The sequence below is a fragment of the Pseudorca crassidens genome, chromosome 9, assembly GCF_039906515.1.
Source record: "Pseudorca crassidens isolate mPseCra1 chromosome 9, mPseCra1.hap1, whole genome shotgun sequence".
In the NCBI taxonomy this organism is placed as follows: domain Eukaryota; kingdom Metazoa; phylum Chordata; class Mammalia; order Artiodactyla; family Delphinidae; genus Pseudorca; species Pseudorca crassidens.
The window spans coordinates 46215836-46233952 of record NC_090304.1 but is presented as its reverse complement, the minus strand read 5'-3'; the positions used below and the strand labels follow the sequence as shown (position 1 = coordinate 46233952).

Genomic DNA, 18117 nt, shown 5'->3' with positions numbered 1-18117 from the left:
GAACTCCTAGTAGATATTCAAGCTCTGTGATAGGAGGTGAAGATTCAAAAGTGAATTAAAACATAATCTTTATTTTCAAGGCCCTTTCATTTGAGGGATGGAATAGGGAGATGAAATTCTTAAACAGATTGTATCAATACAATGATATATCTTACAGGTTATATTATGAAAACCTTATGACCTTTCACAATCTAAGCCCTGGAGTCTTCATTGGTAAATCAGGAATAATTATACCTCACTTCCAGGCACAGTGGCTGGCACATAAGAGATTAATATTGCAAAGCCCACTATTCCAGGGAAAGCCTTTTGTGTCTCCCTTTTTCCTTTTTGTAAAGTAAAAACAATAAGTGATCTTTTAACAAATTGTATTTGAAGGCTTATAATTCATTTTAAGTAAATACATTTACATAACTTTATTACAACAATAACAGGTATGAAAGGAAATTACTGAAAATCTCACCATGCTAGAAAATCAGTTACTTTCATTTGCCAGCCTTGTTTCCCAGTTTTTGTCTATGTAACAAAGCTGTATCTATATATAAATATTTTAGTGTTGTTACATTTGTAATTTTTGGTGACTGTGAAAAATTTAATAGACTGGATTCCTGTAATTTGCTTAACCATTCCCCTACGGTTCCACATTTCTTTTGAGAGGCAGAGTGATTCATTGGAGAGAATGAAAACTTTGAAAACAGAAACATCCTTGGTTTGAAATCCTAGGCAAACCTCTTACTAAGTGACCTTGGGCAAGTTAATTTAACCTTTCTGAAAATGTTTGCCTGTTTAAAGAAGGTGGATTTTAATAGGGATTATACTTTTATTCTGCATTTAGAGGCGATCTGTGCCAAAATTTGGATACTCAAAAAACAAACAAAAAAACCAAACAAACCAAAAACCCCATAATTTTAGTATTTGATTATAAATATGTAATGTGATAAACACCTTTTACACATAAAGGTCATTTAACCCTTTATGTTATTTCCTTAGGATAAAGTGTCATAAATGGGATTAGTTGGGTCATAGATTATAAACATTTTTATGGCATTTAGTAACACATCTCAAATTGCTTTTCAAAAGGCTTCCTTCAATTACACAGCTACTAGCATCACACATTGCATCAGCCTTACCTTATGGTTACCAAAGGTATATTATTATGTGGAATCTATGTGTAACTGATTGTTTTAATTTTCTTTCTGTGAAGTTTGAACATTTTTCTCTTTCTGAAGAACAGGTCTTGTCTTGTAGGAGCGACAGCTCAGGGCCACGTGGGCTGCGGACTGCCCAAGTGGACTACATCTCCCAAAGTGCTCCACGGGAGCGCCGACAGGAAGTGGCCGGAGCATCTCCCGCCTCCACGCCGAAGAGAAGAGGTTCTATCCGGGGCCTTAGCGCTTCTCTTTCCTTTCGCGCCGGTTGCCGCTGCGGAGCGCGGCGGGTCCATGTGCGCAGTGAGGGGCGCTATTCCTGGCCCAGTAGCACCCGAGCTCCGGGTTTGACTGCGTCCGCCCTGCGATGGACCCCAACACCATTATCGAGGCCTTGCGGGGCACCATGGACCCAGCCCTGCGTGAGGCCGCGGAGCGCCAGCTCAATGAAGTAAGGACGCTGGGCTGGCGGCGGCGACGGCGGGCGGGCGGGCGGGCGGACTGTGGCAGGCCGAGCCCTCCGGGTCTGGCCAGAGGCGGGGACGGCGTCGCTGAGGGGCCCAACTGGAGCCGTGGGGCGGGGACCTGACGGCGAGTGCCACGCCGGGGCCCTCAGGCTGCTGCGGCGGTGGTGGCGGCGGCGGCCAAGGCAGCCTTTGCGTTGGATCCTGAGCTGGGCCTCTGGCTGCGGTCGAGGCATGAGGAGCCGGCTAGGGCGAGGCGGGCGTGACGGGCTGGACACATGGCTGGCTCGGGTGGCCGGCCGCCCTCTGGCTCATTCCCAGCTCGTTCCTCGCGCCCAGGAGGGGGCGAAAGTCACCGGGAGGTTTTTCAGACGTTTCCGGTAGCAGTCCCGCTGGCGCCGGATTCTGAGGGGCTCCTGGGAATGCAGAGCTAGTCCCACTGGGGGCTGTGCCTGTCAGCTTGTCACTTCCCTGGGCTGATCGGTGACCTGCACAACTTTCTCTTCTCCGGCTGAGCTGCTAGGGACAGCTTTCAGAGGCGAGCCCCCGCTTCTTAGGCAGGGTGCGGGGAGTGCGGGATACCCATGGGAGTCTGATTCACTGCTCTTCTACTCTGTTAACGCCTCGGTCGGGGAGGCAGCGCGATTTAGTGCAAGGTGTCAGGTGAAGTGCACCCTTCTAATTAGAGCTGTACCACTAATTTCTTGACTGACCTTGGGCAAGTCTCTTAACCTTTCGACGCTTAGTTTTCCCATTCATAAAATTAGGCCACAGGGTTTGCTGTGACAGTCAAGGGAGACGATGTAAGACAGAGTGCCTTGAAACGTGCCAAGCTCCATGTCAACTCTCTGAGCGTTGGTTTCTTTTTTACCCATATTTTTGGAGGAGACCACCCTTTGGAAAAGAGCCTTATTATGTGGGTATTTTATTGTACTTTTTTCAGTTTCATTCTTTGTTTCTAAATTTCTGTAACTTATATTTTAGTGAGTATTTTAAAGGCTTCTTTAAAGGATCGCTGTCACTTCCTATGCCTTCCTATGAATTTGCCCAGCTTTAGTGACGTTTAGTGTACTTTTTTTTTTTTTTACATAAAGAGAAGTCCCTCGTTAAAATAGAAATTCAGTTAGTTTATGCTCTTCTTAGCTGGTGGGTAAATTATTTAAAAACATTATTTATATTGACTTCCAGGAGTACTGATAATTGAACATCTTCAGTGTACAATGCTGTTTTAGAGATTCCTGGCCTCTAGGAACTTAAATTTTAAGACCGCCCACGGAATATAGACAAATTAAGTGTAAAATTATTTAAAAATGAAAAGTTAAATCTATTTTATATGTGAATAAGACCATTAGATCTTGCCAAAAATGATGCTGAAATTCTTAGGCTCGAAGACACCTTGGGAGGAGGATAGATTATTTTTGGATATAAAATAGTGAGTTGAAAGAAATTCCCACTTTGAACCATTACTAAACCATAGAGGGAGTTGTGGATTGCTTTTTATTTTGATTTGTTTTGTGATAGACACAGGTTAAGATGAACATTATTTTGTTGATGATGTGCTAATGCATATGTAAACCTAGACACACTAAAAGTTTAGTCATAGTGATTTCTACCATGACTTTGCCCTAAAAGCACATTATTTTGACTAAAATACTTGTGTGTAATTATTAATTTTAAAAATTGTTATTTGAAAGAATTGGTTCCCTTGTAGAAAAATTGGGTAAATGATACTTTCTGCAAATTAGAAATTCATTTATTCCTCAATCAGGTTATTGAATATTCAGTTGTATGTACTAACATCTTGTGGTAGAGACCTGGGGTAAGTATTTCACAAGCTAGTTTTTAGAAGATAAATCAAAATAGTATTCAAAGCATTTATTACTTAACCCTTAAGCTGCTGTTAGGGTTTTAAAATACTCTGGAGTAGTGAACACTGCTTATCTTTTCTTTCAAAAAATTTGATATCTGGCCTGTATTTCTGTGATGGTTAAATGTTTACATTTTGCAAATTTCTTTGTCATTACACCTAGATTTTTTAGTAATTTTCCTAAGACAACTTTTCTATTAATTAGAATATTTATTCTCATTTCTAATCTTGATTCCATTTTAATGAAGTGCTTCCATTTGAATACTTTTTGCTTTGACTTTCTTGTGGCAGAACCTTGATTTAGGAAATAGATCCCAGATAAGTCTTGAAGAAGCTTTACTGTAGTAAGAAGGAGGAAGTTGCATTTTATTTTTGGCAAGCTCTTCTTGCTTTAGATAAAATAGGGTGAACCAATCAGTCCATGATGTCTCATTCAACTGAAGCTACATTTTGGTTCATTTAGCTAAAAGAAAAAGATCATTGCCATTTGAATAGATCTCTTCAGCTAAGTGAAGTAATCACTAACTCTATAAAAATTGTAAATGTTATCCAAGTATTAGAGTGCAGATGGTTTAAAAACAAAACGAAAAGTGCCTTTGTCTCAGCTATTGCACTTAACTGTTCCATCTGCTTGGAACCCCTTTTACTCAGTTGTCTCCCAGAAACTTCTATCACTGTTCAACTGTCTCCGTATCCCTAAGGAGTGGCCTGACTACCATGCTCCCTGTCTCCCTTCACTTGTTTATTTTTCTCTGTGTCACTTATTTATCATATGTATTTTACTTATTGTTTCCCCAGTATAATTTTTGAGTTTCATGAGGTCAGGAATTACTGTGTTTTGTTACTGCAATTCTTTGTTAATGGTAGGCTTTACTGACTTCCTGTTATAATAGAGAACAGTATAGGCTTTAGATGTCTTATACCACCTCCACTTCAAGGATTTTAAGGGTGCTTTTTTTCTTTTTTAATTTTATTTATTTATTTTGTTTATTTTTAGCTGCGTTGGGTCTTCGTTGCTGCGCTCGGGCTTTCTCTAGTTGCGGAGAACGGGAGCTGCTCTTCGTCATTGTGCACGGTCTTCTCATTGCGGTGGCTTCTCTTGCTGCAGAGCACGGGCTCTAGGCGTACGACCTTCAGTAGTTGTGGCTTGCGGGCTCTAGAGTGCAGGCTCAGTAGTTGTGGCACACAGGCTTAGTTGGTCCGCGGCATGTGGTATCTTCCCAGACCAGGGCTGGAACCCGTGTCCCCTGCATTGGCAGGCGGATTCTTAATCACTGTACCACCAGGGAAGTCCCTGTTTATATGTTTTTTATGTTACATATAGATAAAGTTCCATAAGACTGTTAAAGACCACAGTAAGGACACTCTTTTTGGCAGATATTTTCAAGATAAATCTGTTTTAGTATTCCCCACTTACTCTGTAGTGTGTTATGAATTTTGATTTTTTTTGAACCTCTGCTGTAATTTGGAACCCATTGTTCTCTCTCATGTCCCAATTTGAAATATGTTTGTATAACAAGCTTTGCCTCAAAGACTGAAGAAAAACATTTTCATTTTTTTTTTTTAAACTATAAAGATTTCTGCACTAGCTGTGAGGTGTTAAAGTTACTTAACCTCTAACCATCATTTTCCTTATGTTAGTATGGTATGTCATTGTGTTGTGTGGGTTGAGTGAGATGATGAATGTAAAAATTTTAGGAAAGTGTTTGGCAACTACTAAGTTCTCTCCAGATTATTTGAATTACTGTTTAAGTGCCAATTGATTAACCAATCCGACATGCAATACATTTCATTTCCTACCTCAGTCTGCTAACTTTGTAGTTGTTCATCTCAGTGGCAGATGATCAGCACTGATGGAGAAAGAACACAAGTACATATTATTTGGACAGTGAGCTCACTAGTAGATAGCACTATTGCAGCATGAAAATTGGCACTCTTATAAACACAGTGCCTGCCACATTATAGGTTCTCTATAGTAAATGTTTGTTGAGTGCAAAGAGAAATAACTTGAATAATAGAAATTTTTTTTGTTTTTCTTTTTAAATATATTTATTTATTTATTTTTGGCTGAGTTGGGTCTTTGTTGCTGCATGCAGGCTTTCTCTAGTTGCGGCGAGCACGGGCTACTTTTCGTTGCGGTCTGCAGGCTTCTCATTGCGGTGGCTTCTCTTGTTGCGGAGCACAGGCTCTAGGCACTCGGGCTTCAGTAGTTGTGGCACGTGGGCTCTAGAGCGCAGGCTCAGTAGTTGTGGCACATGGGCTTAGTTGCTCCGCGACATGTGGTATCCTCCCGGACCAGGGCTTGAACCCGTGTCCCGTGCATTGGCAGGCGGATTCTTAACCACTGCGCCACCAGGGAAGCCCTTGAATAATGTTAAGAATGTTAAGAATACTCATCTTTGAATTGTTAAAGTAGGTTTGTGTTACAGACATCTGTCACTTCTCATTTAAATTCTATACTGTATATTCTAGTATATCTAGAAGTGCAATTTTTAAAAATTTGTTTAGCTAATCTAAAATATGTGCATTTGGTATTCATTCAACATTGTTTCTTATATTCCAGACTATTTGCTCTTGAATACAAAGACTGTCTTTTCCTATCTGTACGCGCGCGCGCACACACACACTCAGAAATACTTGTTTTTTTCATTTGTAAGATAAAGAAAATAATGTCTGGAGGGTTTTGGCAGATTATTATAACAGAGAACAATATCGCTGCTCTCTTCCTGCTTTAGCTGCCAGTGTTCTTCAGTGGAAGCCTTTCTATATGCAAACCTTTACTCATGCTGCTCACCCCTCCTGTTAACCTCTTACCTCCTTAAACTGAAATTTTTCCTAACCATAAATCTCATTTAAATCTCTTTTAAACCCTCAGTTCCTAAGCTTAATTGCTGTAAAATGCTTATGTAGGCAGAAATGCTGCTTTTTCACGTGCTTTATGTGAAAAAAAGTAAGAGGACATAGCTTTGATAAGTTTCTTGATATTTTGTTTATCTTTAAAATTCACGAACTACCTAAGTAACATCTGCTGTCTTCACAGATGGTTACTATTACAACCGAAAGTGATTATTTATAATTGGTTAATTTGATTTTATTTTATTAAAGGCTTATGAAATGTTTAATCAGTGAAAATCTTAGGTCTGGAAAAGTGCAAAATGACGGCACATTTATAGGACAATTTAGCAAGTCTAGAAATTCAGCAAATATTTATGAGGTTATGGTGTATGTTTTTGGAAGATAGAATAGTTTGTAGTCTGAGCAGGTTAACATTCTTTAATTAGGAATATCATGAAGTAGATCCTGTTCTGAATTTTGGAGAGGGAAAGTTCCTGGATTCTTGGATTGTTAGACAGGAAGTTATTCAGTGACAGAGCATGTTAAAGATCTGAAAGAAAGATAACACCATATTAATATTTGTAAGAAAACAATTTTCTTTTTCAGAAATAGATGCATGCATTATTTTACTTACTGTTTCTGTCAGTGGCATGTTAACGATGAGCTTGATTTAAAGTGGGTGCTTTTTTTTTTTTTTTTGGTTGCTAAGTAATTTATAATTAAGAAGTTTTTTAAAAACTCCTTAGTTGGAAAGCATTACCGCAATTTAATGAAAGGCAGGAGGACACAGTGAGGAGCCTCAGCCTGGTCCCGGTTTTACCACTACACTGCCTTAACCTCACTATGCCTCATATTTCATGTAGGTAAAATAGATACAGTAATTGCCTTTGTCAACTTCTCTAGTAAAGCAGAGGGTAGAAATTCCTTGGCTCTTGAAATTACCTGATTGTATTCATTTTATGTAAACTCTGATGTCATAGTGCCCTTAAGCGCCTCTCTTCCTTATAAATGATGTAAAGTACAGTAACTAATTGAAGGTCTGTTTGGTTACATTACAAAATGGTGAGAATTAATAAAAAGTTACGTCTTAAAGTAAGCTTTAAAAGATATTGACATTAGGTGATTACATTGGAAAATGTGGGTCTAGAAGGGAAATTGATATTGGAGAAAGCATGACTACAGTCTGTCTGGTTCGAGGAGCTGGAAACACCAAGGAGAAAATGTCTAGTAGGCAATTGGGAATGTGGAACTGAAGTTTAGGAGAGAAAGCAGTAATGGAAAAGTGATTTTTCTTCTGCAGGTGAATTGAGAGGAAGGGAGTGTGATCCAGAGGTGTGGGGTGGCCTAGAGGGCTGCATACCCTTTGGGCCATGCCCATTTTGGGGACATTGAGAAACATAGGGAAAAGGAGATGGGAGAATTGTGCAGAAAAGCCAAAGGGCGCCAAGAAAAGGAATTTCAAGTAAGAAGATTGGTTGTAGGTTTAGTTTCCTTGTTCCATAAATAAATTTCATAAATTTTCTACCAGTGAACATGAATTCCTTTTGTAATAAGTAAAAAAGCTGTTAGAAAAAGAAAGCGTTGTTGATATTTCTAAATGAGGGAAGTTAAAGCAAAATGAGTTTGGTGGGGGCGGGGAGGGGAGCTTTAAAAATATTGGCAACCTTGGAGAAAATTTCTGATTACAGGGTTAGTGAGTGAAATGCTAGTAAGGGGGTAGGAATAAGTTTGTAGGTTAAAAAGGTAGTAGGGTCAGGGGAAATTTGTTTATGTGATATGTATTTCGTTTTTTTTTTCTTTTGTAGTTTGACTTACTTTGGGGAGTAAGGGGAGCTACCTGTGGAGTAGAAGTTTTTCAGGCCTATTATTACCTGTTGTAATAATAATTTTCTACTTGTAATTTTTTTTTTTCTTTTATGGTACGCGGGCCTCTCACTGTTGTGGCCTCTCCCGTTGCGGAGCACAGGCTCCAGACGCACAGGCTCAGTGGCCATGGCTCATGGGCCCAGCCGCTCCGCGGCATGTGGGATCATCCCGGACCGGGGCACGAACCCGCGTCCCCTGCATCGACAGGCGGCCTCTCAACCACTGCGCCACCAGTGAAGCCCTTGTAATGTTTTAATAGTCATCTATCCTAGAATTATATTCTTCATACTGCTTCAGGACCTTATTCTTCCTGCAGCATAGATCTGATCATGTAAAAACTTGCAAAAAAAGTGCACACTTAATGGATCTTGATGTGGTCACAATATACCTATTCATTTTTTAAAGAATAATTTTTATAGATTTATTTATTTTTATTTTTTGCTGCATTGGGTCTCTGTTGCTGCTCGCAGGCTTTCTTTAGTTGTGGCGAGCAGGGGCTACTCTTTGTTGCGGTGCGCGGGCTTTTCATTGCGGTGGCTTCTCTTGTTGCAGAGCACGGGCTCTAGGCACACGGGCTTCAGTAGTTGAGGCTCACAGGCTCAGTAGTTGTGGCTCATGGGCTCTAGAGCACAGGCTCAGTATTTGTGGTGCACGGGCTTAGTTTCTCCGTGACATGTGGATCTTCCCAGACCAGGGCTAGAACCCGTGTCCCCTGCATTGGCAAGCGGATTCTTAAGCACTGCGCCACCAGGGAAGTCTCTACCTATTCATTTTTGTCTTCCACTGTTTTCTTTCATATTTCTACTAATCTCTTTAACATAACCCATACTTCTTTTCCTTTTAAAAATCTTTTCTCTCTATCTCTGTGGGTTTAAATCCTTTAGGGTCTAACTAAAATACTTACCTGTCAGTCTAATTAGAATTAATTTCCCAACCTACTTTAGAGTGGTGATCTTTTATCTCTGTCGTATCTGGCATGTTGTAAGTACTAGTAAGTGGAGTGGAGTTAAAGGAGATGGAGATGGAGTTGGGGCTATTGAAGAATTTTGATGAGGTGGGTTAAGGATGAACGTTGAATTATTTGGCATGATGACAGATCATGAGAAGGTAAGAAGTTGTCTGGAAAGGTAGTTTTGTGTTATGGTGAGCAGCTTTTAAACCTGAGTATTAGCAGTTCTAGCTCTACTTAATGATATATAATGACCCATTTGTTGCTTAATTTCTCCTGGTTCTCTGACTGCTAGAAGCCAGATACTTTGACTAATAAAAGATTTATTGTAGCATCTTCTCAAGCCTAATCAGTGTTTGCCAAACTTTGTGATAAAAATTGATGCTAGTGATATTTTTACTTAAATTTATTTTTTATAGTGTAAAACATGAAGACCTTTAAATTTATGATAGTTAATAAATATAGTAATAGTTAACATGTGATAGGAATTCTTCTAAATATGTGATAGTTTGCTATATCCAAGAATGCCAGAAAGTTGTTAGAGATTACCCAATGCTTGAAAGAGTTTTTTCCTAACTTGTATAGTTAGTGTATATCTTTATTTGTCCTGTGTTTTATAATTGTACAGATCCATGGGGGTTTTTTCCCATTTTTAAACTTTATTGGGGTATAATTTACATATCGTAAACTTTACCTGTTTTAAGTGGAATCAGTGATTTTTGGTAGATAATACTATTACCACAATCCAGTTTTGGAACATTTCCATTATTCCAGTAAGATGCCTCTTTGCAGTTTGTATTTAATCCCCATCCCAGTCTTAAGTGATTACGAACCTACTTTCTGTCTCAATTTTCTTGAGAACCTGATTTTTAATATTTAGTACTAATTTAAGTCCATTTGTTACCTTCTTAGGGAGAATACAAGGCTACCTGCACTAGGGATTTCAGCTGGATGAGGCCAATAGATAGATGTCCCAGGTTGAGATTGCTTGTGCTATTCCTGCTGACAGAAATATCCTTTCTTTCTTACCATTAGTCTAGCTCTGTTGTCTGAAAGTAACTTTTTTTTGTTTTTTTGGTCAGTTGTACTTTTTGGATTTATGCTGGTTTGTTTATGAAGGCATTCAAAGTGACCTAAAATAATAGGGTAATAAACTAAGTGCTTGTTTTCAGTGTTTAGTTTTGTTGATTTTTTAAAATAAATTTATTGATTTTAGCCACTTTAGTATCCAGTTCAGTGATTTTTAGTGTATTCACAGTTATGCATCCATCACTACAAACTTTAGAACATTTTTATCACCCCTAAAGGAAACCCCATACCATTAAGTAGTTACTCTTAATTCCGCCCTACACCTCCAGTCCTAGGCTACATTTTTTTTTTTTTTGCGGTACGCGGGCCTCTCCCGTTGCCGTGGCTCACGGGCCCAGCCGCTCCGCGGCATGTGGGATGTTCCTGGACAGGGGCACGAACCCGTGTCCCCGCATCGGCAGGCGGACTCTCAACCACTGCGCTACCAGGGAAGCCCTCTAGGCTACTTTTTGCTCATAGATTTGCCTGTTCTGGACATTTGATATATATGAAACCATACCATCTGTAGTCTTTTGTGACTGGCTTCTTTCACGCAGCATAATGTTTTTAAGGTTGACACATGTTGTACCAAGTGTCAGTACTTCATTCCTTTTATTACTGAATAACGTTACATGAATGTATGGATATGCCACATTTTGCTTATCCATTCATCAGTTGATGGACATCTGGGTTGTTTCTACTTTTTTATGAATAATGCTGTGAATGTTCAAGTAAAAGTAGTGTTGTTGGCTTTTTCTTTTAATTGAGGGTTAATTTACATATAACACAGAGCTCAAAAATATGTACAGCTCAGTCAGCTTTTACCTAGGTACCACCATCTAGATTAAGATAGGTAGGTAGGTAGGAAGATAGATAAGATAGATAAAACATTTCCATTGGCCTAGAATTTTCTCTTCAGACTCGTCTTCAGGTTATCATTTTTCTGACTTCTGTTAACTATAACTTGGATTTGCCTGTCGTTAAACTTCACATTAATAGAATCACATAGTATGTGATACAGTCTGGCTTCTTTCTCAACATATTTTTGAGATCTGTATTATTGCTTGATTCTGTAGGTTGGTTTTATTTTTTTAATTTATTGTATAGTATTTCATTGTATGAATTGTACCACAGTTTGTTTATACATTCACTTGTTAATGGACAGGTATTATTGTGAACATAAGCACTTATTTCTCTTGGATATATAAGGGGGAAATTGCTAGGTTATAAGATAGGTGCATGTCAGATACTGCCGGTTTTCCAAAATGGTTGTACCGTTTTATACGTCTACCAGCACTGTGTTCCATTTTTTCCCCCATCTTGACCAGTGCTTTGGTGTATTGCATATATTGTTTTGTGGTAGGATTGTCTTGTCCACTTGTACTAATTCTTTGTGTTTGTGTGTGTGTGTTTCCACACTGCGCGGCTTGTGGGATCTCAGTTCCCCGACCAGGGATTGAACTCGGGCCATGGTAGTGAAAGCTCGGAATCCTAACCACCAGGCCACCAGGGAACTCCCCATTTGTTATGTCTTGATATTTGCCAAAATACTTTCCGTGTTTATTCCTTAGAGCTATCCTGTGAAGTAGATTTTGTTATACTGACTTGGTAATTAAGAGTTAGATTTGCTGAATCAAACTTGCTCAAGAGTTAAAAATGTAGGAAGTGACATCACTTATGTTTATAACTGTCTGATTCTAGCAGTTCATTCCAGGAGTTCACAATTTGATGCGGGAGACAAGATACCTACTGTAATTTTTTTTTTTTTTTTGCGGTACGCGGGCCTCTCACTGTTGTGGCCTCTCCCGTTGCGGAGCACAGGCTCCGGACGCACAGGCTCAGCGGCCATGCCTCACGGGCCCAGCTGCTCCGCGGCATGTGGGATCTTCCTGGACCAGGGCACGAACCTGTGTCCCCTGCATCAGTAGGCGGACTCTCAACCACTGCGCCACCAGGGAAGCCCCCTATTTTAATATTAATGGCCTAAAAAGTGACATAGTAGTGGTCTTTGTGGGCTCATCGGTCTAAAAATATAAATACGCTTTTTCACTCTGCACAGCCCCTAGGTGATCAGAACTGCTTCCAAAGCCCCTTTTTTTGTTGATTCATTGTTATTCTTTCAATAAATTTGTTGAGTATTTTGAATGTCAAACATACGAGGAACTGGGTATACAGTAAAGTCCTTATTCTCAGTGGAGCTTAAAGTCTAATAGGAGAGGCAGACATAAAACCAGCTACAAATATAATAATTACAAATATGTAATAAGTATTATGAAGTAAAAATACCTTGGAGCTTATGAGAGTAATAGGGAGCCCTGCTTAGCCCTAGTGTGATCAGTGAGGAAATGCTTCTCTAAGGAAATGTTTAAACTGAGACCCAAAGAATGTGAAGCTGTGGACCAGTTAACTCTGGTGGAGCACTGGAGAGAAGTGTTGTAGGTAGAAAGTCACAGCATGTACAAAGCCTCTGCAATGGGGTAATGTGTATTGTTGAAAGGACCTAAAGAAGGCTGCTAAGGTGGGGCAGTGGGGGGTGAAAAGGTTTCTTTATTATTTATTTATTTATGGCTGCCTTGGGTCTTCCTTGTTGTGCGAGGGCTTCTCATTGCATTGGCTTCTCTTGTTGTGGAGCACGGGCTCTAGGCGTGCGGGCTTCAGTAGTTGTGTCTCGCGGGCTCTATAGCACAGGCTCAGTAGTTGTGGTGCATGGGCTTAGTTGCTCCATGGCATGTGGGATCTTCCTGAACCCGGGCTCGAACCCGTGTCCCCTGCATTGGCAGGTGGATTCTTAACCACTGCACCACCAGGGAAGGCCCGAGAAGGTTTCTTTAAATGAGGCTGAAGATATAGACAGGAGCAAGATAACACAGGGCCTTTTAGACTTTAGGAGATAGAGTAGAAAATTGTTAAAAGGTTTGGTTAAAGGGGATTAGTTTACAATTTTAAAGATTATTGGCTGCTAAATAGAGAATGGTTGGGGGGGCAGATGGCTACATCAAGAGAGATGATAGTCACTTGGACTATGTTGGTGATAATGGGAATGGAGAAAGTGGACATAATAATTATACAAGCATTTTGTATGTAGAATTGATAGGGCCTGATATATTGTATTGGGGTAAAAAAGAGGGAAGTATTAAAGATCACGTTCAGTTTTCAGACATGAATAACTGTGAGGATGGTGATGACAAGGGTTGGGAGAGGTGGTACAAGGAAGTAGAGTCACAGCTTTTAGGGGAAAAAAATGATTTGAACATAGTAAGTCTGAGAATCCTATGAGACAATGAAGGTAGGGATGTTAAATAGGTCTGTTAGAGTGTCCTGGACTGGAAATGACATATTTGATTTATAGATAGTATTTAAAGACAGGAGTTGGATGAAATCAGCTAGGGAGCAGAAAAGATGGCCTGTGACTGAGTTCTTGCACCACGTTCTAGCATTTGTACATAGAATGAGAAGCAAGCAAAGGAGCCTGAGAAGATACCAGGAAGAGTGGTGTATGAACTATGTAGGTGGAAGGGTGTTTCATGAAAGTGATAATGGTTAACTGTGTTCAGATCTATTTGGAGTACGGGAAAGGGTAAATTCCTCCCTTTCATCTAACTGCTCCTGTCCAGGTCTTAAATTTAAGCATTACTTCTGGGTTAGGAGGTTCTACTTTTGATTCTTCCATAGTGTTTTCTGTTTCTTCCATTATACTTTATGGCAGTAACCTGTTTGTCTTGTTTTCCTTCACTGTTAAGTTTCCATGAGGTCATGGAGACTCATTGTCTCGTTCAACCTTGTATTTTCAGCTCCTAGCATAGTGTTTTGCACCAAGAACACCTAAATAAATAATTTTTGGAGTGACTGAACGAGCAAAGTATCACTCTGGGTCTAATGTGAAAGACATTTTTTTATATCCAAAGGGAAATTTTTCTGTTTCTAAGAATGTGTTTGTAGAATGCATGAGAGTAGCATTGACATATATACACTACCAAATGTAAAATGGATGGCTAGTGGGAAGCTGCTGAGTAGCACAGGGAGATCAACTCAATGCTTTGTGATGACCTAGAGGGATGGGATAGGGAGGGTGGGAGGGAGGCTTAAGAGGGATGAGGGGATATGGGGATATGTATACATATAGCTGATTCACTTTGTTGTACAACAGAAACTAATACAACATTGTAAAGCATTTATACTCCAATAAAGATATGAAAAAAAAAGTCTGTAAGGAAGAAACTAAAATAAAAATCACTAGTGTCCATGTGAACACATGCAGAAAAATACTAAAACTTGGGCTGGAAGGAGGAGATAACATTATAGGAAATGGTTATATTGGGGGAGAGGGAATGAGAACACATATGAGAAGAGATTTCAGTTCTTTATTAATAAATCAAAATCAAATATGGCATATTTAGGAATTATTAAATAACTTTTATACTGTTAATGAAAGTAACCCAGGATCATAGCATAAAATTTGGATAATAGAAAATAACATATACAATAGTTCCTCTATAATCTTACCATCCCAGATACAACTTATTAGCATTTTTGGTGTATTTCCTTGTTTTCTGTATATGTTGCATTGTATATTCATGTAAATATATTTGCTAAATTATCGTATAGTTTGTATCCTACTTTTATGTTCAAAGCTCTTCATTTAAATTTCCTATTGAAATATGCATATAGAAAAGTGATCGTGAGGATACAGTTGATTAGTTTTCACAAACTGGACACACTTTTATAAAACAGACGTGTTAAGAAATAAAACGTCGGGCTTCCCTGGTGGCGCAGTGGTTAAGAATCTGCCTGCCAACACAGGGGACATGGTGAGTTCAAGCCCTGGTCTGGGAAGATCCCACATGCCTCGGAGCAACTAAGCCTGTGCGCCACATCTACTGAGCCTATGCTCTAGAGCCCGTGCTCTGCAACAAGAGAAGCCACTGCAATGAGAAGCCCACGCACTGCAACGCAGAGTAGCCCCTGCTTGCCACAACTAGAGAAAGCCCGCGCGCAGCAACAAAGACCCAACGCAGCCCCCTCCCCCCAAAATAATAATTAAATAAATAAATGATTTTTTTAAAAAAGAAAGAAACGTTATTAGCACCTTGGAAACCGCCCCTCAGGCTGTTAATTTTTACTTGTTTAATTTTTGTCTAGCCACTTCATAGAATGTCTCTGGAGAAATTATTACTGAATTGAGGAAATAGGTATCACAAAAGACACTGTTTTTGAGCTGCTGCCACCAGTGTAGGTCAGAAGTGCAATGGTACACAGGCAAATGCAAACATAACAAAAGTTTTAGGAGTTAGGTTACTGAATTTTTTGAGTTCCTTATATGTGAGTGATAGGAAATAAGGCTGGAATCAACTTGTGGAGGAGAGCCTTTTGTGCCAGCCAAGCAGTGAAATAGAGTACTGAGAATATTTATTTGCAGAAATTTAAAATGTATTTTTTTATTTGTAGGCACACAAGTCTCTGAATTTTGTTTCAACACTGCTTCAGATTACTATGTCGGAACAACTGGATTTACCTGTGAGACAGGCAGGCAAGTTTCCTGAATTATTTTCTTGGATATGTGTAAATAATATCATTTCAAAGGTTCATAGTTGAGTAGCAGAAGTATCCTGGGAAGGCCCTTCAGTGATTTTCTTCACTGAAAATTGGTTTGCTCCGTTGTGTTTACTACAAACTGCCACAAGTGCCTTGATATCTGGTGACAGAGTTTAAAGGAATGTGATATTTCACTGAATTAAAAAAGAAGCTGGAAGGAGAAATTGATGGGGTTTATTGAAAGAGTCTCCATATTCCCTGTTTTCTTCCATGATGGATGATTCTAAGATACAAACCTCCAGCTGTTTGCTTTTACTATTTTATTTTAACCATTTAAAAGGTACTGTTTCTTAGTTCCAGTTTCAACAAAATATTGAGTAATTCCCTCAGTATCAGAGTCTATGAAAATGTGGCATACTGCTCCTGATATCATCTGTTAGTCTGCAGAATAATGGAATTGACCTCTTTAATGCTTGTTGTTTAATTTATTTGCAGATGTATTTCTTACAGGAAATATAAAGTGCCAATAACCTTACTAGTCTAGAAAAACCAGTTATATTCTGGGGTTATTTCTTGCTGTTCTTTTTCCCTACACCAGTTTTATTAAAAGAATTTTTTTTGCTTACGATATTTAATGTATAGTAAGCACATTCCTTTTCTCTACATAGTGTTTATCTTAAAAGTTATGTTTTAATGGCTAAATAATTTACAATAATGTGCCATATGCAGTGAACCATTTCTCAGTTGTTGGAATTTAATCTCAGGTCTGTTTGATTAACAGTTGTATTCCCAGTGCCTAAGGTATTGCCTGACACACTGCAGGTACTCAGTAAATGAATGAATCAATGTAAGTTGTTTATGATTTTTTTAAATTGGTATATAAGTAGCACAAAAATGGGACATTTTTTGTGCCTATAAAATACAGTAATTTTGCTGAACCCTGGTCAGCAGTAAATCTTTAAAAAAATTTTCTAGTTAAATAGGAAAAGGTCGCTTTGTTTATTTTAACTGTCAGTTCTTTTTTACTAATGAAGTTAACATTTTCCCATTTAGTTATTTTTTTAGATAAGAATCTTTGCCTTTAAATCTCAAAATTTTACTAAGATGTTGAAAGCATTTGGCATTTAGGAGGGACCTTAACACATTAGAAACTTGATTATGTGTATTAGCAAAATTAAATTCTAGAAAGTTGTTTATTAGTATGTACAAAACCAGAAGCAACCAAACTATGAAATTGGTCCTAATTTTCAAAATATAATCATTACTTTAAAATTTATTACATCCTTGTAATAATTGAATGATATTTTATAGTACATGGTATATGGTGGTTTTATCTGCTAGACTTTGAAAGATGCATTCATTCTGTCTTTGTAGTAGAACTCAGGCATTCTGGATGGAGTAGACTGTGAATCACGAGGTTCTTTCAGTGCAGTTCTCACCTGTTTATGTGTTTTGTTCAAGCAAACACTTTTAAAAATACTGAATCAAAAGTGTACAAATAAGTATATATATTTACTTCCTTTGTGCATTTTGTTGGAAAGAAATACTCAGAGGCTATATCTGGAAGACATAGGGGCTATATCAAGTCTTAATTTTTATCTTTGTTCTGTTTTGGAACTAAAGAATAAAATAGTATTAATCTGAAATATGTCAGTCCCACATGCTGAATCAGTGTTCTTGACTGTAGATGTAGGTTATCTTAAAGCTTTTGTTGAAGGATATTTTAATATGTAGTTGTAATCTTTTTTGAAATGCTGTAAGATGGGGTATTATTTTAATTTCCAGGATAAACCAAAGTAGAATATAAAAATCATATTTGTATCAGTTATCCTTGTTTGAATAGGTACAAGACTCCAGGTAAGTGTTAATTACTAATCAGAGAAGAATCAGTGTTTTGCAGAATTTAGAAATTAATTTTGAATAATTTCCCTTTCCTATACATTCTGTACATTTGTGTTCGAGGATTCTCTTTCTCTCTCATTTGGGTGGAGGGGTCAGGATAAAAAGCATTATTACCAAGCTAGTTCAGTTAGAGTTAACTAGCAATGTGCAGGCTAGCAGTATGATAACTGACAGAAGGAGCTAGCAATGTGCAAGGTGGCAGTATGATAACTGACAGAAGGTAGTAGTCTGTAATTTTTGAACATAGCGAATTCTCCCATAAAATAACACGAATTTGAATTGGTATGATTGTGGTGTATGATTGAAATACTTAAATTTATTGACTGAGAATCTTTATATACTGTAATTTTTCTATGATTAAAAATAACAACCTGTGTGTGTGCTAGTCACTTTGAGCTGCTCTAACAGAATACCATAGACTGGATGGCTTATAAACAACAAATTTATTTATCACAGTTCTGGAGGCTGAGAAGTCCAGAATTAAGGCAC

At 38.6% G+C, this 18117-nt stretch overlaps 1 protein-coding gene across 2 annotated transcripts in view; it reads left to right on the top strand.

The window, feature by feature from the left end:
* The first annotated feature begins 1351 nt into the window (after window positions 1-1351).
* The window catches only part of IPO7 (importin 7), a 47841-nt gene continuing 31075 nt past the window's right edge, over window positions 1352-18117 (top strand). For both annotated transcript variants that reach the window (XM_067749946.1, XM_067749945.1), the window contains exons 1-2: window positions 1352-1596; window positions 15640-15721. In XM_067749946.1, coding sequence (XP_067606047.1) covers window positions 1513-1596; window positions 15640-15721 — 166 coding nt within the window. In that variant the 5' untranslated portion in view covers window positions 1352-1512. The remainder of the gene's footprint in view (window positions 1597-15639; window positions 15722-18117) is intronic.